Source organism: Schistocerca americana, chromosome 9 (assembly GCF_021461395.2).
Source record: "Schistocerca americana isolate TAMUIC-IGC-003095 chromosome 9, iqSchAmer2.1, whole genome shotgun sequence".
Taxonomy (NCBI): Eukaryota; Metazoa; Arthropoda; class Insecta; order Orthoptera; family Acrididae; genus Schistocerca; species Schistocerca americana.
Genome location: NC_060127.1, coordinates 210,386,981 through 210,410,057, shown reverse-complemented (window position 1 = coordinate 210,410,057; position 23,077 = coordinate 210,386,981). Strand labels below are relative to the sequence as shown.

Sequence of the window (23,077 nt, the reverse complement as noted above, 5' to 3'; positions counted from 1 at the left end):
TGGAAAAACTAGTAGAAGTGGACCTCGGGGAAGATCAGTTTGGATTCCGTAGAAATGTTGGAACACGTGAGGCAATACTGACCTTACGACTTATCTTAGAAGAAAGATAAAGAAAAGGTAAACCTACGTTTCTAGCATTTGTAGACTTAGAGAAAGCTTTTGACAACGTTAACTGGAATACTCTCTTTCAAATTCTGAAGGTGGCAGGGGTAAAATACAGGGAGCGAAAGGCTATTTACAATTTGTACAGAAACCAGATGGCAGTTGTAAGAGTCGAGGGACATGAAAGGGAAGCAGTGGTTGGGAAGGGAGTGAGACAGAGTTGTAGCCTCTCCCCGACGTTATTCAATCTGTATATTGAGCAAGCAGTAAAGGAAGCAAAAGAAAATTCGGAGTAGGTATTAAAATTCATGGAGAAGAAGTAAAAACTTTGAAGTTCGCCGATGACATTGTAATTCTGTCAGAGACAGCAAAGGACTTGGAAGAGCAGTTGAACGGAATGGACAGTGTCTTGAAAGGAGGATATAAGATGAACATCAACAAAAGCAAAACGAGGATAATGGAATGTAGTCGAATTAAATCGGGTGATACTGAGGGGATTAGATTAGGAAATGAGACACTTAAAGTAGTAAAGGAGTTTTGCTATTTAGGGAGTAAAATAACTGATGATGGTCGAAGTAGAGAGGATATAAAATGTAGACTGGCAATGGCAAGGAAATCGTTTCTGAAGAAGAGAAATTTGTTAACATCGAGTATAGGTTTAAGTGTCAGGAAGTCATTTCTGAAAGTATTCGTATGGAGTGTAGCCATGTATGGAAGTGAAACATGGACGATAACCAGTTCGGACAAGAAGAGAATAGAAGCTTTCGAAATGTGGTGCTACAGAAGAATGCTGAAGATAAGATGGGTAGATCACGTAACTAATGAGGAGGTATTGAATAGGATTGGGGAGAAGAGAAGTTTGTGGCACAACTTGACTAGAAGAAGGGTTCGGTTGGTAGGACATGTTTTGAGGCATCAAGGGATCACAAATTTAGCATTGGAGGGCAGCGTGGAGGGTAAAAATCGTAGAGGGAGACCAAGAGATGAATACACTAAGCAGATTCTGAAGGATGTAGGTTGCAGTAGGTACTGGGAGATGAAGAAGCTTGCACAGGATAGAGTAGCATGGAGAGCTGCATCAAACCAGTCTCAGGACTGAAGACCACAACAACAACAACAACAACAACAACAACAACAACATGAGATAATTTCGGTTAGCCCTTTTATTCCCAACTCTACGCGTTGCTATCGGTGTCAGCGGTTCAGTCATATCAGCCAGTCATGTTCCAATCCGGCCAAATGCGTTATGTGTGGCAAGGATGCACATGAGGTTGCTTGTCCTCCTCCATCCCCTCATTGCATCAACTGTATGGGTGACCACTCTGCTGCCTCTAGAGATTGCCCCATTTTCAAAGACGAACGGCTCATTCAGGAAATGAGAGTGAAGAAAAAGGTGTCGACCTTTGCTGCTCGAAAGTTATTCGCCAGTCAAGCCCACTGTGCCTCACGCAGATAAATACAGCACTGTCCTTGCCTCTCTTCGGCCTGCAAAGGAGGCAGCCATGCAGACTTGTGATCTCGCCTTTAGTGCCACGGTCGTCAGATCGGCCAGCACAAAGATCGCCCGTTCAACCTCCCCACTATTACCTGCTCACGCTATGGCTAACCCTTCATCGGGTTCTGCTAACTCAAGAGCCCCAAAATCAGACACCCGGACTTCCAAAAAAGTGCCTACTCGTGAAGATTTTTTACGTACCCCGACTTCACAACCATAGATTCCTCCCTCATCTCAACGTCCTGTTTCCAAGAAGGCTAATTTGAAACCCAGTTACTCTCCTTCTCTGCCACGGCGTGTCTCATCTACAGCACCACCTGGCAGTAACTGCCCTTGGCCGTCTTTTGTGGCACTGCTGGCGGCCGCTAAACCGACTGATCGCTGGTGGCAGGAGCTGCTCCTAAACAACCTATGGATCAGGATCTTCTGCCTTCGGCTGAATGCCGTTCCATGATGTTGGCTGCCGGCTCTGAGCAGTCGTTGAGTTGAGGGCAACCTTGGTCACATTCTTCCCTTTTCTGTCCACCCTATGTTTATTATCCATTGGAATATCCGTGGCATTCGCGCCAATCGGGATGAATTGTCAATCCTCTTATGATCCTACTCGCCGGTCATCTTCTGTCTTCAGGAAACAAAGCTGCGTCCCCACGATCGCTTTGTTTTCCCTTGTTTTCAGTCAGTCCGATTTGATCTCCCCTCTGTTGATAGCACTCCGGCACATAGAGGGCTCGTGATTCTTCTCCATGATACTGTCCATTATCACCCAATTCTCTTAAACAGTTCCTTCCAAGCTGTTGCCGTTCGTCTTTCCCTTTCTGGATACACCTTCTCTCTTTGTACTGTATACATTCCGTTGTCCGCACCAATAGCAAGAGCTGATCTCCTTCATTAGCTTCCGTCCCCCTATTTGCTGGTTGGGGACTTCAGTGCCCACCACTCGCTTTGGGGATCTCCGCGTCCTTCTCCGCGTGGCTCACTATTGATAATGTCTTCCACCAAGCGGATCTTGTTTGCCTCAACACTGGGGACCCTACATTTTTGTTTGCATCCACGACAAATTTCTCTCATTTGGACCTTTCGGTCGGTACTGTACTGCTAGCTCAGCGCTTTGAATGGTTCGCTCTTGTTGATACACACTTGAGTGACCACTTTCCATGTGTCCTTAGAAATGCAGCCACAACTGCCGTATATGCACCCGAGACACTGGAAGTTTGCCAAGCCGATTGGACACTCTTTTCATCTCTAGCGACATTCGATGACTGTCACTTTCCTAGCGTCGACGATGAGGTCACTCACATTACGGAAGTTATCCTTACAGTTGCAGAACGTTCAATACCTCATATCTCTGATTTGCCCCGGCGCCCCCCAGTTACTTGGTGGAACGAGGCATGCCGTGACGCAATACGTAAGCGGCTCTTCGCGTTTACCGCCACCATCCTACTTTCGCCAACTGTATCCGCTATAAACAGTTCCATGCACAATGCCGTCGCGTCATCCACGATAGCAAGAAGGCCAACTGGGACTTCTTTACTAGCTCTTTTAACACCTTCACTCCCTCCTCGGAAGTTTGGAGTCGGATTCGACGGTTATCAGGCACGCCTAGTTTCTCCCCGGTCTCTGGCCTCACTGTCGTGCATGATACGTTAGTGGACCCCGTCACAATTTCTAACTCTTTGGGTCAACACTTTGCTGAGATTTTGAGCTCTTCAGATTACCTGCCAGCTTTCCTCCCGAAGAAACGTGCAGCGGAAGTGCGACCTCTTGCTTTCTCCTCTCAAAATCACGAAAGCTATAATACTGTTTTCTCCATGTGGGAACTCCAACACGAACTCTGCTTCTCGCTCTTCTGCCCCAGGACCGGATGGTATCCACATCCAAATGTTGCTGCATTTATCATACCATAGTCTGTGCTACCTCCTTCGCCTTAATAATCAAATTTGGACCAACAGTACTTTTCCCAGAAGATGGCGTGAAGCTATCGCCATTCCTGTTCCGAAACCTGGAAAGGACAAACATCTCCCCTCTAGCTATCACCCCATTTCTCTCGAGTAGTGCATGCAAGGTTTTGGAGTGTGTGGTGAATTGCCATTTAGCATGGTGGCTGCAGTCCCGAAGTCTTTTAACACCTGCCCAGTGCAGTTTCCAAAACCATCGTTCTGCTGTTGACCATCTTGTTTCTCTCTCCACTTATATCATGAACAATTTTCTCAGGAAATTTTCTCCGGAAACGCCAAACAGTAGCAATATTTTTTGATCTGGAGAGAGCATACGACAGCTGTTGGAGGACAGGCATCCTCCGCACACTGTTCTCTTGGGGCTTTTAAGGTCGGCTGCTCCTTTTTCTTCATGAATTTATGGCAGAGCGCACATTTAAAGTGCGGGTGAACACTACTTTCTCCCAAGAAAGCGGGGTACCCCAGGGCTCCGTGCTAAGTGTAGTACTGTTTGCCATTGCCAAAAATCCAATTATGGATTGTCTCCTTCCCGATGTCTCGGGCTCCCTCTTTGTGGACGATTTCGTGATCTACTACAGCTCTCAGCGTACCAGCCTTCTTGAACGCCGTCTTCAAGGCTGTCTCGATCGCCTCCACTCTTGGAGCATCGAAACCGGCTTCCGTTTTTCTCCCAGTAAGACCGTTTGTGTCACTTTTAGGCATCGTACGGAGTTTCTTCCGCCTTCCTTATACCCCCGCCGGCGAAACATTGCACTTGACGGTTCGATTTTTGTCTAGTTAGGTTGGCTATACTGTAATAGCAATGTTGCAACAGCAGCCTCTATACACACAGCAGACGATACAGTTTTCCGTCCCGTCTCGTAAATGCAAGCGATTGAGCAATTACAGTGTATATAAAAACTCGTTTTTAGTTGTACTTCAATGACAGGAGGTAAGCAACCGTATAATAATGCATATAAAAGCATAACAATGCGCACCCTTTCGATAACGGAGCAAAGAAATACAAAAAAAACAAGCATCTGACGACTGGTACTTTAAAATCAATAATGTACGTAGCTTACAAAATAAATAATAACCGAGATTGCAATAATAACCAATATTAGTAATTTTTCACTCACCAATTTACAGCGATAATGGCGCAATTCCATCCAGCTCGCGATCGTCACTGTTGTCCGATTCATCGCCAAAACCGTCTTCATCGTCGTCATCAGCAAGACAAATCATTAATTGTTCATGGGCACTGATAATGCCTTCTATTGTCTGGGCTGCTCGTATAAGCTTCTCGACGTGCTCTACTTTTTTTCTCCATGAGGCTGCATCCACAGTCACAAGAGCTTCACGCAACAGCTTTTCCACCTCTGTTATTGTAAAGGACTTGTTGTTGTTCCTTACATACATTTTTACATCACTCCATATTAACTCAATAGGGTTGAAATGGCAGTGATATGGTGGCAGCCTTATTACAGTATGACCCTGCTCCTTGGCAATTTCGTCTACTACATATGTAGGTGTCGTAGGCTTATTTTCTTTAACAAGAGAATATAACAGAACCTTTGTCATACTCATATCCGCTGCAATATTTCGAGCCTGTAACCACTGCACCATAACTTCTTTTCGATCATTTGTGGTTGGGGCTTTGTTCTGTATCACCGAATGATATGGCGCATTGTCCATTACAATTGTTGTAGGGACAGGAAATTGTTTTAAAAGGTTCCTGAACCACTCAACAAATCGTGTGTGATCCATATCTTCATGGTAATCACCAGTCTTTTTTGATCTAAAAACTAAAAGTGCGTCAGGGACAAAACCACTGGAGGAGCCTGCATGGACCACAATTAATCTAGCTCCTCTTCCCGTCGGCTGATGGCCGCTACTGCTGGGTGTGTTATCCGTCCAACATTTATTCACAGCTTCCCCGGCATTAACCCACGTTTCGTCTAGCCAAATTATGGAATGAATGTCTCTGCCCACAATTTTGTGCAAGAAAATGCTACGAGCGGTAACAATATGTGCCCTCTCTAACAGTACTTTGCGTCCGTCTAGCGTTTTGTAACGGAAACCCATGTTTTTTAGCACAATTTTTAGTGATGTTTTACCACCCCTGAAGAGTTCACTTTCTTTTAAAGAGATTAATAACTTAGCTACAGTCGGATACTCTTTTCTGCTGTAGTAAGCATAAACATGCCTTCGAATTGCATCTGTCTGGAAAGAATCTGAATCTGTGATAGGACTAGGCCGCTTTTTCTTCTTTCCCGGGGTTGATAAAAATGTATTATTTGATTCAGACAGCTCGGAATCATTACGGCTCACTTCAGTATCTTCCAAGTTTTGTAGTAATACTCCCTTACTTACTACGGTTCTTGCACTAACACCAAGAGTTTTCGACTTACGTTCCACCACTTTGTCGGCAGGAATTGATGGCTGTCCATGAGTGCTTACGTAGTTTTTCTCCTGCTCGTAAAACTCAAGAGTTCTGCGTAGTAACTCCAGTGCCTGGCTGTTTAGCGGCACCCCTCGACGCAAAGGATTGTCACTAGGTGAACGAAGTCTTTTCGGTGGCATTTTCCAAGTATGTACACTCACAACGTAACAAAAGTCACAACGATATAGCACACAGTACAACGAAAGCACACGGTAAACAACATACAATTCACGTTGTATACACATCCACTAAACAAAGCCGGCAACGCGGGAACTTTGACGTCACAGCACGTGAGTAACAGCAGTGCTCACTGCGCTGTGATTGGCTGGCGCCCCACGCTGAACGCCTAGCGCCTATCGTTCTTCACTTGTTACTCTGTTACGCTGCCAACTTCATACGCAAACGTCAAGTGCAATGTTTCAGCGGCCCGGGTATACATCTAGGCCCTGTCAACCTTCCGTTCGCGGACGTCGCTAAAATTCTTGGGTCTTATGTTTGACAGAAAACTGTGCTGGTCCTCCCACATTTCCTATCTTTTGGCTCGCTGTCTGCGATCCCTCAACAACCTCCGTGTCCTGAATGGTACCTCCTGGGGAGCGGACCGAATGGTCCTTCTCCACCTCTATCACATCTTAGTGCGTTCGAAATTGGACTATGGAACCATAGTTTACTCCTCTGCTCAGCCGTCTATTCTTCGGTGTCTCGACTCTGTCCGCCAACGTGGATTACGATTAGCATCTAGAGCTTTTTACACCATCCCTGGGAAAGGCTTTATGCGGCCACTGCTGAACCTCCACTGTCCAATCAGCGAGCTGTCCTGAGTCGTTACGCTATCTGTCTTCCATGCCTGCTAATCCGGCCTATGACATTTTTTTCGACACCTCCTTAAATTTAGGGTATGCAGGCCGCCCTTCCTCCCTACTACCACCGGGAGTCTGCTTCCGTCAACTGCTACGTTCTCTTTCCTTCCATTTTCCTAAAACTTTCTGTCCACCCTCTGGTCCACCAGATTCAGGATTGCCTCAACTTGCTCCACTTGGGGGGGCATCTCTGTGGCGTTCCTCTGGATCCCAGGACATGTTGGTATCTGTGGAAACGAGGCGGCCGATATAGCGGCCAATGCTGCGGTCTTTCTTCTTCGGCCTGCTGTTCGCATGGTTCCCTTAGCCGATCTACGGAGTGTTTTATGTCGTCGTGTCGCTCTTTTATGGCACGCACAATATTTGACACTTCCCAATAATAAATTGCGGGACGTGAAAGCTCTTCCCTGTGCTTGGACCTCTTCCTCCTGAACTCGCCGTCAAGAGGTGGTAATTTTAACTAGACTCTGGATAAGGCACTGTCTTTTTAGCCATCAACATCTTTTAAGTGGCGATCCTCCCCCGCTTTGTCCCCACTGCTCTCAGCTGTGGACGGTGGGACACCTTTTACTTGAGTGCCCCTATTTTACTTCGTTATGCGCCTGTCTACAGCTGTTGCGATATATCTTCCATTTTAGCAGATGACATGCGCTCAGACGATTGTGTTCTCAAGTGAGATGTCAATCATTTGAAGCTCTTTTTGGGGAAAACCCCCTTCTATAGTGGTTTTTAAAGCTTTCCTTCTGGTTTGTTTCCCCACCTTTTTTTAGTTTCGCTCCCATTGCTGCTGGTTTCCAGTTGGGTTTCCAGTTTGGTTTTTTACCTTTCCCTAAGTCACAGACAAGGCACTAATGACTGTAGCAGTTTTGCGCCCTAAAACCATAAAAAAAAAAGAAAGTGAATAAGTAAAGCTAAAAAGGGGCCAGTGATAACTATGTAGATCATTAAAATAACAAATGTAATGCAGCATGGAAGATAATAAACTCAGAATCTGGGATCTCTACAGAAAAAACTACCTATTAGCCCCGATCAGCTTAAGCTCAGCTTTGTCAATTCAGGGAAGTACACTGATAATGAGACAGTAACCAGTGATGACACTGAGCTGACTGTAGTTGCCTTACTTGGTGCATACTTAGACACCAACCACCCAGGAATGGTATCAATGGAAATGTCTCCCCTAAGGATACAGTGGGTGTAGTAGCAAAACTCATTACCTCAAAAACAGAGTACTGTTATGACTTCTCCAACTTCACTGTAAAATAAATAATAGGGATAATAAGCCAACCCCTATGCTACCTTATAAACTGTTTGTTTGAGGAAAGTGCCTTTCCTGACTCTGTAATGTTCAGTGTAGTTTTACCTGTGCATAAAAAGGAAGATAGGGAATTGCCAGAAAATTATAAACCCATTGCAATAGTTCCAATCCCATCTAAAATCATTGAGAAGGTGATAATGAAAAAGCAATTAAATAAATATTTTTAGAACAATCACATCTTAAATCAGGTACAGTATGGATTTCCTGAAGGTCAGTCCACAGTTACAGTAGTGGAGGATATAGTTTTATCTGTTTTAAAGGGATCTGAACGTAAGCAATATACATATGCCGCATTGGTTGGCATTACTACACTCATACTTAGCCAGTAGCAAACAAATGATCATAACCAATCGAAATAAAGTCCGGCTTCCTGAACATCATAAGAAGAGTGCATCAGGGATTGGTGCTTTGACCATTTTTGTACATTATTTATGTTAATGATCTGCCTAGCCTGCTACCTTTCAAAGCAGTAATGTAAGTGGAAATACCACATTTATTATTTCCCATAATGAGAAAAATACTATGGAGGCAATGAATAAACTTATAATAGACAAGGCATCTTGCTGGTTTAAGGCAAATGAATTAAAATTGCACAGTAGCAAAACCAAGAATATAGTATGCCTCCTAAAGATAATTACTGCCATAGCAAAGACTGTCAAATTTCTTGGTATCCACCTCAACACACAATTTAACTTGAAAACACACACACACGAGATTTATGCAGTGAACTACCCCATGTGTTGTACCTAATCAGGGAATTAAAAACATACATTTGTTACAGCAAAACCGCTGTTCCTTGCCTACTGCCCCCCCCCCCACTCTCTCTCTCTCTCTCTCTCTCTCTCTCTCTCTCTCTCTCTCTCTCTCTCTCTCTCTCTGGAGTGATGATATGGGGTAATTGTGCTGGAGCCAGAAGAGTCTTCATTTGGCAAAAGAAGTTATTAGATGCATATATGGGTCAAGAGCCAACACTCCACGCAAAATGTATTTCATTGACAACAAGATGATGACCGTTTCACATGTGTACGCATTTCATACCCTTACTCACACCAAGAGCAATTGGTATAAACATGACACAGTATCAAAAGTTCACTCTTACAGAACGACAGGAACTCTGAACCATACTAATAAATTTCAAAAAACTTTCTGCGTGCAGAAATGTGTCTCTTCTTAACAAATTACCATGTGGGATGAGTAAGTTGAATACTAGTAAGTTCAGAGAGATTGTAGAATCCTGACTAAAAGAAGAAAACTTTTTATACTGTTGATGGATTTGTAAATAGTGATGTGATATAGCAATCAATTATTTAAAAAAATCTGGTATCCTTATTATCCGTTAATTTAATTGCAGACAGACAGCCTCCATCTGTACTAATCTTAAAGCGTGTACAGAACAACTATGTATAGTTGGTGTAACCAAATTTAACTTAGGGTAATTATAAAATTGTCCAATTGCATACTGTGCGGTACAATGTGTATTTCGAAAATAAAATGTAGATGTAGGTAAGTGTGATATTGCATTATGCAGTGTAATGTCTTAAGGACTAATGAATAAATGAAGATATATTGCAGGGTGATGTGTACTTCATAAGACATTATTTTTTCTTATTTGCAGACTTTAATGCAAGGTGGCGCCATTGAACGTCCAGTAATGCAGATTGTGGTAAGTATTGTAGTCAGTCCTGAAGGTGTAAACTTTTAAGTGTAGAACCACAACTGAGTGCTTGAGATACCTTAACAGTGCAGTCTTTGACTAAACACTTTACTACCTTCATGTAGTTTATAAAAATGGCAAGAGCTGCATATACAGGGTGGTCCATTGGTAGTGACCGGGCCAAATATCTCACGAAGTAAGCATCAAATGAAAAACACTACAAAGAACGAAACTAGTCTAGCTTGAAGGGGAAACCAGATGGCGCTATGGTTGGCCCGCTAGATGGCGCTGCCATAAGTCAAACGGATATCACCTACATTTTTTTAGATAGGAACCCCTATTTTTTATTACATATTAGTGTAGTACGTAAAGAAAGACGAATGTTTTAGTTGGACCTCTTTTTTCGCTTTGTGATAGATGATGCTGTAATAGTCACAAACGTGTAAGTACGTGGTATCAAGTAACGTTCCGCCAGTGCGGACGGTATTTTCATCGTGTCACATTGCCTTTACAAGTGTGTGTGTGTGTGTGTGTGTGTGTGTGTGTGTGTGTGTGTGTGTGTGTGTGTGTGTGTGGGCGCGCGCGCCTGTCCTTTTTTCCCCCCTAAGGTAAGTCTTTCCGCTCCTGGGATTGGAATGACTCCTTACCCTCTCCCTTAAAACCCACATCCTTTCGTCTTTCCCTCTCCTTCCCTCTTTCCTGATGATGAAGCAACCATTGGTTGCGAAAGCTTGAATTGTATGTGTGTGTGTGTGAGTGTGTGTGTTTTTGTTTGTGTTTGTGTGTCTATCAACATGCCAATGCTTTCGTTTGGTAAGTTACATCGTTCTTGTATATCTTTTGTCACACGAGAAATGGGGGCAACTTGAGCACTCTGTAGTTCATTGATTTTCTTTTAGCAGGGAACTTTGTGGGGAATTATTAAGACTGGGTGCCACATTGGGGGGAGAGGGGGGGCACTGGTTTGTTGTTGAAATCAAGGACTCTGCTTTTAGGAAATTTAAATCTAGACTGAGGCATAATGCTGTTGATATTTGGATTGTGGCAGGTGTTCACTCAATTTTCAGGATTTTAGAGAATTACGATAAGTGGTTTTCAGTTGGGCATGTAGAGGAGTAGGCCTATATTTGTAACAATTGTACAATTATGAAACTTCCTGGCAGATTAAAACTGTGTGCCGGACCGAGACTCGAACTCGGGACCTTTGCCTGTCGCGGGCAAGTGCTCTACCAACTGAGCTACCCAAGCACGGCTCACGCCCCGTCCTCACAGCTTTACTTCTGCAAGTACCTCGTCTCCTACCTTCCAAACTTTACAGAAGCTCTCCTGCGAACCCTGTAGAACTAGCACTCCTGAAAGAAAGGAAATCTAGAGATTGCTGGTTTTACACTAATATTTATCAAACTGGGATATTCGGAGATCAAAATGTGTCCTCATGTCTGCAAACTAAAAATTGGTTGCTGAATTCCCATTGCAGAATAATGAATATTGTTTAGCAGTGTGTACTATGAAGAGGCAAGTTTGTTTGTTTTTTTAATATATATATAGAACAAATCAGCCCATATGATGAATAGGCATATAGCAAATTTGCAGCTGATGCAAATGATCCAATAAAAGAAAGCAGTAAGGCAACAAAAGCCGTTGTAGTTTATTTGCTAATTTATGTAATTTGATTAACTCCTTTGCTCTTCAATTTGCAGGACAGCTTGAGAGTAATAGACAGAGACCATGAGACATATCAGCTTATGGTTTCTGATGGCAGCCACATGAGCAGCATGGCCATGCTTTCAACACAGTGGAATGTTAGGATGAGATCTGGACAGCTGTCACTCTACTCTGTGGTCAGAGTGAACCGTTTCAGAATGATTAACTATGCAGAGGACGGAGATGAAAAGTGAGTTCTCATTTATGGTGTTCTACCTTATTAGAAAGATGTGTTAGTTTTTGTAGGTTTTCAGATCTATTTGAGGAATCTGTTTTTTATTTAGAAAGTAAGAATGGGAATACAAGCTTTCACTAAGTATGGTATTGGTTTCTCCATTTGTTTTCGTTCTGCCTTTATGTGAATTTAGGAACATGCTGACTAGTGAGATTTATTGAGAGGACAAGTGTGTCCAATTACTGTTACTGAGCTCTAGGCAAAAAATTCACTGGTGTAAGCACCAGTTCATGCTAGAAGCTTGAAAATATCCCCAGTGTGTTTATACACTTTTGTGTCAGATAAATGTTTAAAATGCAGTGGACAGCTATTGTGAATTAGTCATGTCCCAAAGATGCTATTGAAGTGAAGAGTTCTTAACATCGTAACAGTGGTTTTGAAGAAATGAATCCATTTTTTTTTCCTCCATTGTGTTCCTCTCCATCCTTATTTACACTGAAACAAATTGGTGTGAATTCAAATGAACAATCCCTTCTGGTCACTGCCATTCACTTATACCTTTGAACAAATCACATTTATAATCGGTAAAGTCAAATACCCGATTGTAACACTACGTAGGGATATGGCTTTGGTTTATTGATTGAACACGGGAAATAAGTCAGTCTACAAAGGAGACTGCCTTCAAATCATTCATGCAACCCATTCTGGAATGTTGCTTGTGTGTGTGAGACCTGTACCAGATTAGATTAACAGGGGATATTGAATGGTTATAGATAAGGGCAGCATGAATGGTCACAGGTTTGTTTGACCTGTGAGAGAGTCATAAAGATGCTGAAGAAACTGAACTGGCAGACAATTGAAGATAGACGTAAACTATCCTGAAAAAGCCTGCTTAAAAGTTTCAAGAACCGGCTTTAACTGGTGACGAGAAATATTCTAAAACTCCCACGTGTTGCTCAAATAGCAATCGTGAGGACAAAATTAAATTAATTACAGCATACACAGAGGCATTTAAACAATCATTCTTCCCGCACTCTGTGAATGGGATTGGGAGAAACCCTAATAAATGGTACAATGGGACGTAGCCTCTGCCGTGCACCCAAAGGTTGTTTGCACAGTATAGATGTAAATACAGGTGTGGACAAGCTTTAACAGTGGTGAAAGTGTGAGAAAATGAGCATCAAAGAATTCAAACACTATGAATGCTATGTTAAACAAATCATTGGCATGTACTGTAGATTTCAATCAGTCCAGAGCTAGTTATAGGTACAAAGTAAAACAGGGAATACAGATATGATTATTTTTATGACCAGCAGTTGATTATGGAAAAGCACTGTGGGAGAGAGAAAATGTACACGTATAAATTTTTACGGAAGTATGAGGTGCATGTTGGTGGTGGTAGATTTATCGCTGAGTCTCAGTTCCAGCATTCTGCAATCTATTTAAAAAGTTACACACTTGCGTTGGCAGACAATATTCATTGGCTGCTCATGGCAGTTTAGGTGAAAATTTTGAAGGCCTCTTTAACTTCCAACAAGCAATTCATAGAAACTGGACACAGTTATGTTAGTCGTAAGTACTTATTTTACATTTGTTCATTTTATACCTTGTGCCCACTTACTCTGTTCCAGAAGGAAGCAAGCAATGAATTTTTCTTCAATCTCACTTCCCCACTTATATCAAGTTTGTTGGTATTCTCCTGCCAAACAAAATTCCTTTTTTCATTTTATACAATGGTAGGCTTGGATCTCTCAGTAACTATGAAATGTATATTCTTCCACTAGTGACAGTGCGGTCTCCTCCCTTTATCACTCACATAACTGATGACCAATACTAAAGGTAGTTCATGCATGAAAAGCAACGAACTTCAAAAGCAAATGCTGTTAATATCGATGTGTATGTTGAAGGAGAAATAATGTGAAATTCTTTCGACGATTCGCTGAGACATGCAACCAGTACTGTTTGCCTGTGTGTGCCTACTGTTTATACCCTAGAGCAGGGGTGGGCAAATGTTGCATGCGGCTCGTGAGCGCACAGCGCTGCCCGTGTGCTGCTCGCATGCAGTCGTCGAATGGGGCAGTGGCGACAGCCGGCAGGTTGCCGCAGTGTAGTGCAAGGCTAAGCCGCGGACTTCGATGCGAAGTGACCACTACGTAGTGAATGTTGCATTTCAAGAACCGGAAAATACAGAGTGAATCAAGGAAACGTAGATGTCGAGAATTGCTATCTTTTAAAAAGTCATGGGAGAATCATTTTTTCTTTGTGCAAAAACGTGAAAATTCGAAATGTTTAATATGTGGCAGTATTCTCGCTGGTCAGTGGAAGTTTAGTATTGAAGGCCATTATAATAAATTTCACAAGGACGAGTACAATTTATTGTCAGATTCTGAGCGGATGGGAAAAATGACTGAGCTTAAGAAGAGCGACCTGACGATATTAGATGCATCTGTCCTAGTTGCCGTTGTCAAGAGAGATCTGGGACTTTCTCTCGTCATCTCTCTTCTAACTGATTTAACATTTTATGGAGCACTGTTTTCAATTTTTCAGGACGACAACAATAATAGCCCAGTGGTACGTGCAAGCTATAAAATTGCGCTTAATATAGTGATAGCTGGAAAACCATTTGATGAATTTATAAGCCTCAGTTAAGAGCAAACATAAGTGATGAAAATGTATGTAACTGTTTGCATTTGTCTGTATGCAGAAATTTTGTTCCAGATATTAAACGTATTGTAAACTCCACCTATGATAATTAAATAAAACGTATCGTAGTTAATAGGTACTCTTTCAAACCATGATTTATTTCAAGCACTCCTGCTAACCTTATTCCATTATTCAATAAAGCAAGCTAGAAAAACAAAACGCATTACAGAGGAAGGAGTGGACAGAAGGTATGGTGGGGAGGGGAGGTAAGCGGGTGGCCAGCTTTTGCCTGTGTGCACGCAGAACACCTGTTAACTGCACGCGTGCAAGTGCACCGCACACGTGCAGGATTCCTGCCCGCCCCTGCCCTAGAGCATTCTTATCCTGTGGGGCACGCACTTCTAGTGCAGGATGTATACTCCCTGGGACAACTGGGAAAAACCCGGGACTTTTTTCATTTGGGAGGAAATCTGGAAAACACTGGGAATTTTTCATTGTTTTAGATTTAAGTTAAATTTTGTAGTTTTGACTAGTAAGAACTGATACTCTAACAAAGAATTTTACTGTACTCTGTTGCTGTGGAATGATACTGTGGCAGTAAAACATAAATGAGGAAATGTGCCATTTACAACAACAAAACACAGTGCACACATAAGAAGTGTGCCAACAGCAAGATGTGTCAAAGGCTTGATGAATGCTATGCAATGCTTCACAACAACAAACTGCTTCCGATGAGTGTGATGTCACATCAGGTTCATTCGAGCAGTTGCCAGCAGACTTATGCGGATGCTTGCTCGAGTCGTGTATAAGTTGTATGTTCTCCTGCTTCTGGCTACTTGAAGTGTGGCTGTTAGCTGTATCAGCAGTACCAACCAGCAGCCAGGAGCTACGCAGGAAAATTATGTTGGAGCGTCAAAGCTGCCAGATTCATGTATGCACAGAGCAGTTTGAGTTGTAGTGGAGGTTCCCATGTGACCATTGTTTGTTTGGTGATTTGGCTGTTTCCTGTTCATTTACAGCTCTCACAGGAAATGGAGGGGGGGTTACAGAGAAGAAACGGAATTCTGTGGCCTGGAGTTATCAAGTAAATTAAATAAATTCACATAATTACAGAAGGCTAAAATATGTTATCAGTTTGTTTCCTGATTTTATTTTATTTCCACATTTGTCGCACTAGAGCATTAATCACCTTGCAAAAGAATGAAGCTATTTTTGTCGATTTGCTAAAGAAATTTGGCTTTTATTAATCTTTTCTGTACAGGCAGTCAGTTTATTTGAAATGAAGTGTTTCATTCCACACTATTGGTTAATTTCAACTGTTTCCTGAATTTCAAATGCACACTTCATTCCGGAACGTATGGAATTGTGCTGTAATAAAGAACAAAACACGAGATAATACAGTACTGGTACTGCTAGAAAATTTGCATCCCAAAAAGCATACTGAAAAGCTTATCAGGTTGGGGGGCCTACATCTTTGTGAATGTGGGGATACAAATGTGCACTTCAAGCCAAATTATGCATTTTAGTATAGTTACGAAATTCAGATGTTCTTGGAGTATCATATGATGCCCTGTTTTGTTTATGACATAATGTAAGATCTCTTTAACGCTATATACGTACGAGCATACAGGCTTTCCACATCATCATCGTTGTTGTGCGTGCCCAGTAATGCCTGTTTTCTAGTGCTCCCTGCAATTGCTAAAAATAATTCGAACAGATTGTGGGAAAATATTGTGAATGGTGGTTTGCAAAGTATTACTTCCAAAGTAAATTTCATTTTACACAAGATGAATTAAGTTACGTGCGAGAAAGCACTTTGAATTTCTTACATCACAGAGCATTTTACTCTGATTTAAAGCTTAACACTTGGAGGGACAGTCACTTAGAAAAAATTTTGAGCCCAGAAGACCAAACATTTATGTCAATATTCAACATTTTACTGGCACATTTGTGTGGTGTATATTAAACTGTAACACACACAAAAAGGACCACTGTTTTATGCGAAAGCTTAGCCTTTCTTGTAACTGCACTATGTGTATTAATTTAAACAATTCACTTTTTGTGCTATTGGCTGACATCATGAGTCCTTTGATCTGAGTATCTGGTATCAGTGGCACGTGAGATGTCGTGACATGGGCTATGATTGACTTGCAAGAGTGCGTTCTAAGCTCAGTGTCAATGCTTTGAAAGCTAACATGCTGTTTTTGGTGTAATTTGAATATATACTTTCATAATACAAATATATGCAGCATACATGCTGCTGCATATTGCAGATCTTTACAAAACACGTGGTTTTTCCCTTTTTTACTATGGGGCTCGTTTTCTAAAGTGCTAGGAAGTTCTATGCTGGTGACCAAAACCTTAACCATTTAAAGGATCCATAAGTTTTACAATTCAGAGGGTAAGTTTACTGTCAATTAATCACGGAAAAAGTGTTTTTTCATATGGTGAAAATGTGACTTTTTAGCCGGGAAAGATCCGGGAATTTTTTCCTTGTCTATATTTACAAGCTATAGTGGGGCCCAGCAACATCAAATGGCGGTTGCGAACTTATTGAAAATAAAAAATGTGAATTCAAGAATACATTCTGATAAAATAAAAAATTAAAATTCACATTTACACTGATATAATGCACTTACAAAGAGTGCTGTATCAGCACTGAACAATTCTTTTAATAATTCACTTTTCAATACGAAACTAAAAAAAAAAAGTTTAGTTAACAGGGGCTCCCATGGGACTGGCTTGCAGAAAAGGAGGGTTTAGTATTAGAAACGCACAGTTTCAGTGCTTTTTCTGTGTTTGGCTGAGATTTATATTCTGCCTTCAAAGCAGCCAGTGCAGAAAATAAACATAGGATATTGAAAATGATGATAGTATACAAAATGCTGTTGTTTTCAGTGCAGAACTCATCCATGCAAAGAGCAGTTTATTAATAATTGTCCTTAGATTTCACATCTTGCTGTGAAGTCTATTCTGATTCCTTCTTCAACATTTGAGACCTTTGACAGTATTTTCTTGTGCTATCTGTAAGACAGCAAACTGTAGATAACCGTTTATTTTGATTTTATCAATGTAGGAGATTGGCATTGTGAAATAGCAATAAATTTATTTATTCGTGGTAATTTGTAAGGCTAGTATTTTTAGCATCAAAATGTATCATAGTGTATAGTGTTGTATATGTTGTTGTTTGAGGAAGAGGGTTGGGGAAGGGAACACGCAATGAAAATTAAGATTGAAAATTGGGTAGTGAGTATTGAGAGGTTGAGAAGCACTGCACTAGAGAATGCTCATTCGGGTTTGTTCACTTTTACTGTAAAATTTACGTAAGGCAGAGATCATGGAAATAGTGAAAGAAAGAAAAACATGGTTTAAACAGTACATTGTGGACGATGTAGCTAGTGTGTGGGCACAGGATTCTTAGGCTTCCACCATGTCACTGCCATTTCAGAACTATCTAAATGATATGGACACAGATTAATCATGTAGTCACAACAAGTAACAACAGCTTCACTGTGGCAGATGGTCAAAGATTGTTAGAGAAACCAGTCTCTCAAATGATACCAGAGAAGTAGAGTAATGTTGTATCCACACACAGTTGGTAAAGAACCACCGAAAAGTGAAGTGAGTATAGAAAGTAGTATTGAAAAAATAACTGTATCCTGCGGCAATTCCAGTGACTCGGGCCATTTACCAGAGCTCAGATAAGTGTCGAGGAAGAAAGTGATTCTGATCATGTAGTGTTCATAATTCATCTTTGTTTTTGTGTTACTTATTTTTTGCTGAATGGTATGTACAGTGTTTGCACAATTTATATCCTATCATTATTAAGGATTACTCTTCTACAAAAGTATAACATGCACACTATAGTATTGGTAAGTACTCATCAGTTTTTAAAGTAGTTTGTTGTTATTTTTTTATGAATGATTCAGATCCATTTTGAAAATCCATTTGTATTGAATATGACAATGTAATTCATTCTGATGATCGTAAAATACAATGTGCTTCCTGTTGCTTTTGTTGAGATATACAAATAGTAGGAACTCAACTCTGCATCATTTTACACACAGGGGTGTGTTTAAGGCACAAAGATATTGCATCCTGTAAAGCGAACTCACTAGCGCACGTTTAAAAGGCAGTGTGAGAAGGTAGTCAGTCAGTACGGGAACCCCCCCTGCGGGTCCGGGCTAAGAATAGGCCCGAGGTATTCCTGCCTGTCGTAAGAGGCGACTAAAAGGAGTTTCAACCGTTTCGGCCTTCCATGTGATGGTCCCCCTTGGGGTTTGACCTCCATTTTTCAAAATTCTACAGAAGTACGAGCCTTTTGGGGAAGGACGCCTTACGTGGTGTACCACTGGTCCTCAGTGCACTAAGACCATGGCACTCAGCGTTGTACCGGCGTTGTAACCATACCCATTATTCCTCAAATTGGGCCTAAACGCCTGATGGGTTGTACAAGTTACGCCCATAGTGCATCCCCATCTGCACCTACGATCATGATGGACTTTGCATGGCACCAGAAATCCAACACGGTAGCCAGCCCATTGTGGTGGGGTCGTCATGTACCCTCTAGGTTGTAGCCCCCTGACAACACAGGGATCGTACTGCCGATACCTGAGCTGCACCCTCCCCACGTCGGCCAAGGAGTAGATGCCCGTCTCCTTGGGGCATCAGGACTCCCGGCAACGGTCATCCTGCCAGGTGGCCCTTGCTGAGGCTGGGTGGCGCCCGTGGGGAGAGCCCCTGGTCGGAGTGGGTGGTATCGGGGCGGACGTTTCACAGATGAAACGTCAACACGTATCAGGTCGCTCTGCGGCCGAGTCTTTCAAAAGGAAGGGTACCGTTTCTAGTTCTGGTTCTCCTGCCCTTTCCCCCTTGGCCACTCCATGGGAGGAGGGACAGGCCCGCCGGCTTGGGGCGAAGTACTTCCCCCGCTATTTGGTCTGTTCTCGAACCGATGGGGGGACGTTCGCCACCTCCAAGCCCATGTTCTTTGTTCAGCACATTGAGGACATCTTCGGGGAAATCGAGGCTCTTAGTAAAATGCGTTCGGGGTCCGTTCTTATCAAGACCACCTCCGTCACACAGTCGGCGGCGCTCCAGGCGTGCGACCGCCTAGGGGACATCCCAGTGTCCATTGTCCCACATCTGGCACTAAATAGGACGCAGGGGGTTATTTTTCATCGGGACCTCCTGCTGCAATCTGATGAGGAGCTCAGGGCCAACCTGGAGCGCCGAGGCGTGCATTTCGTCCGGCGAGTCCAGCGCGGCCCCAAAGACCGTCGCATCGATACCGGGGCCTTTATCCTCGCCTTCGAGGGGGACGTTCTCCCGGAGAAGGTAAAGGTGATGTGCTACTGGTGCGACGTGCGACCTTACGTCCCGCCTCCTATGCGCTGCTTTCGGTGTTTGCGCTTTGGGCACATGTCGCCACAGTGTGAGGCTGAGCCCCTTTGTGGTGATTGTGGACGTCCCCTTCGTGAGGAACATACATGCACCCCACCACCTCGGTGCATCAATTGTCCTGGCATCCACTCGCCTAGATCCTCAGACTGCCCCGCATATCAGAAGGAGAAGAACTCAAAACTTTGGATCAGCTCTCTTATTCTGAGGCCAGGAAGAAGTATGACCGCCTCCATCCCGTGCCGTTGACCACTTCGTTTGCCTCAGTTGTGTCCACTTCTTCCGCGGTATCCTCACCCCTATCCTATCCTGTCCCCCCTCCGCCTCCTCCCCCCATCCGGGGTCTCTGCCTCCGCCTCCCAAATCCATCGGGGAAACGTTCCGGACCCCAGCTTCCGAGGTCCGGCGTTCCAAAACGGACCCCGCGCGTGAGGACCTTCTCCAGGTCCAGCCCACCATCCCTGTGCCTCCTCAGACTTCCAAGAAGACCTCCAAGAAGAAGTCTCTATCCCCCTCTCCACCCCGGCGCGTTTCATCTGACGCTCCATCCGTGAGTCGCTGCTCCCGGCCGTCCTCAGTTTCGCCGGGACACTCTGCTGCCAGGCGCTCAGCTGGCCTCTCGTCGGCAAATGATACTGCCCCTCCTACACAACCGGGGACAGCGGCCACAGCTGGCGACGACTCGAACAGGATCCGCCTCCCGCCGGTTGTAGCGTTGTTGCGTCGAAACCTGGCCCTCCGCGGCCGTCGAGGTGACCAGCTCTTCCCCCGTCTCGTTCCCCCTCTTTTTTGACTAGCGATGGCCTTGTTACATTGGAACATAAGAGGTATTCGATCTAATCGGGAGGAATTACAACTGCTCCTCCGCCTGCACTGTCTGCTCGTCCTTGGTCTCCAGGAAACCAAGTTGCGCCCGACTGACCGTATTGCCTTTACCCACTATACCTCGGAGCGGTATGACCTCACCCCTGTGGACGGTATCCCAGCTCATGGTGGGGTCATGTTGCTCGTTCGGGACGATGTCTATTACCATCCCATCCCATCCCATCCCATTGACCACCCCACTCCAAGCAATAGCTGTCCGTATTACTCTTTCTGCTTTTACTTTTTCAGTTTGTACAATCTAAACTCCATCGTCATCTGCTGTTAGTCCGGCTGACATGATGCACCTGATCGTTCAGCTTCCCCCGCCGTTTTTATTGTTTGGAGACTTCAATGCCCATCATCCCCTTTGGAGCTCTCCTGCATCCTGTCAAAGAGGCTCACTCTTGGCGGGTGTCTTCAACCATCTCAATCTTGTCTGCCTCAATACTGGCACCCCGACTTTCCTCTCTGACTCTACTCATACCTACTCCCACTTGGACCTCTCGATCTGTTCTACCACTCTTGCCCGTCGGTTCGAGTGGTATGTCCTTTCTGACACCTATTTGAGCTACCACTTCCCCTGTGTCGTTCGTCTCCTACACCACACCCCATCCCCACGTCCTTCGAGCTGGAACGTACCGAAAGCTGACTGGGGACTTTACTCCTCCCTGGCGACCTTTCCGGACCACGATTTTCTCAGTTGTGACAGTCAGGTCGAATACCTCACGGCTGTTATCATCAATGCTGCCAAACGTTCCATTCCTCGTACTACCTCTTCTTCACGTCGCGTTTCCGTCCCCTGGTGGAACAAGGCTTGTAGAGACGCTATCCGTGCTCGACGATGTGCTTTACGCACCTTTCGCCGCCATCCTACGTTGGCGAATTGTATTGGATACAAACGACTCCGAGCGCAATGCCGTAGAGTCATCAAAGACAGCAAAAAGCTTGTTGGGCCTCTTTCACCAGCTCCTTTAACAGTTTTACTCCCTCTTCTGTCGTATGGGGCTGTCGGGCATTAAGGCCCACTCCTCGGTACCTGGCCTGACCTCAGGTAAAGAGGTCCTCGTTGATCCTGTGGCTGTCTCCAACGCCTTCGGCCGGTTTTTCGCGGAGGTTTCAAGCTGCGCCCATTACCACCCTGCCTTCCTTCCCAGGAAAGAGGCAGAAGAGGCTCGGCGACCTTCCTTCCACTCGCTGAATCTGGAAACTTATAATGCCCCCTTTATTATGCGGGAACTCGAACGTGCGCTTTCAGTGTCCCGGTCCTCTGCTTCGGGGCCAGATGCCATCCACGTTCAGATGCTGGCACACCTTTCTCCGGTGGGCAAAAGCTTCCTTCTTCGTACCTACAATCGCGTCTGGACCGAAGGTCAGGTCCCCATGCGTTGGCGTGACGCCGTCGTTGTTCCTATACCCAAACCCGGGAAGGATAGACGCCTTCCTTCTAGTTACCGCCCCATTTCTCTTACAAGCTGTCTCTGTAAGGTGATGGAGCACATGGTTCATGCTAGGTTAGTTTGGATTCTTGAATCTCGACGGCTACTTACCAATTTCCAATGCGGCTTTCGTTGCCGCCGCTCCGCTGTTGACCACCGTGTGACCTTGTCGATATTCATCATGAACAACTTTTTGCGAAGGCGCCAAACGGTAGCAGTGTTCTTCGATTTGGAGAAGGCTTATGATACCTGTTGGAGAGGAGGTATCCTCCGCACTATGCACAGGTGGGGCCTACGCGGTCGCCTGCCCCTTTTTATTGATTCCTTTTTAACGGATCGAAAGTTTATGGTACGTGTGGGTTCCGTATTGTCCGACGTCTTCCCCCAGGAGAACGGAGTGCCTCAGGGCTCCGTCTTGAGCGTAGCCCTTTTTGCCATCGCGATCAATCCAATTATGGATTGCATTCCACCTAATGTCTCAGGCTCTCTCTTTGTCGATGACTTCGATCTACTGCAGTGCCCAGAGAACATGCCTCCTGGAGCGCTGCCTTCAGCGTTGTCTAGACAGCCTATACTCATGGAGCGTGGCAAATTGCTTCCGGTTCTCTGAAGAGAAGACGGTTTGTATCAACTTTTGGCGATATAAAGCGTTCCTTCCGCCATCCTTACATCTCGGTCCCGTTGTTCTCCCATTCGTGGAAACAACTAAGTTTCTAGGGCTCACGTTGGACAGGAAAGTGTGTTGGTCTCCGCATGTCTCTTATTTGGCGGCCCGTTGTACACATTCCCTTAATGTCCTCAGAGTTCTTAGTGGTACATCGTGGGGAGCGGATCGCACTGTCCTGCTTCGCTTGTATCGGTCCATAGTCCGATCGAAGCTGGATTATGGGAGCTTCGTCTACTTGTCTGCTCGGCCATCCCTCTTACGCCGTCTCAACTCCATCCACCATCGGGGGTTACGTCTTGCGACCGGAGCCTTCTACACTAGTCCTGTCGAGAGTCTTTATGCTGAAGCTGCCGAATTACCATTGACCTACCGGCGCGACGTACTG

General features: G+C 44.2%; 1 protein-coding gene across 2 annotated transcripts in view; it reads left to right on the top strand.

Annotated features, from left to right (window-relative positions):
- The window catches only part of LOC124551172 (replication protein A 70 kDa DNA-binding subunit-like), a 76,194-nt gene that overhangs the window by 44,240 nt on the left and 8,877 nt on the right, over nucleotides 1–23,077 (top strand). For both annotated transcript variants that reach the window (XM_047126162.1, XM_047126161.1), the window contains exons 2-3: nucleotides 9,765–9,812; nucleotides 11,504–11,697. In XM_047126162.1, coding sequence (XP_046982118.1) covers nucleotides 9,765–9,812; nucleotides 11,504–11,697 — 242 coding nt within the window. The remainder of the gene's footprint in view (nucleotides 1–9,764; nucleotides 9,813–11,503; nucleotides 11,698–23,077) is intronic.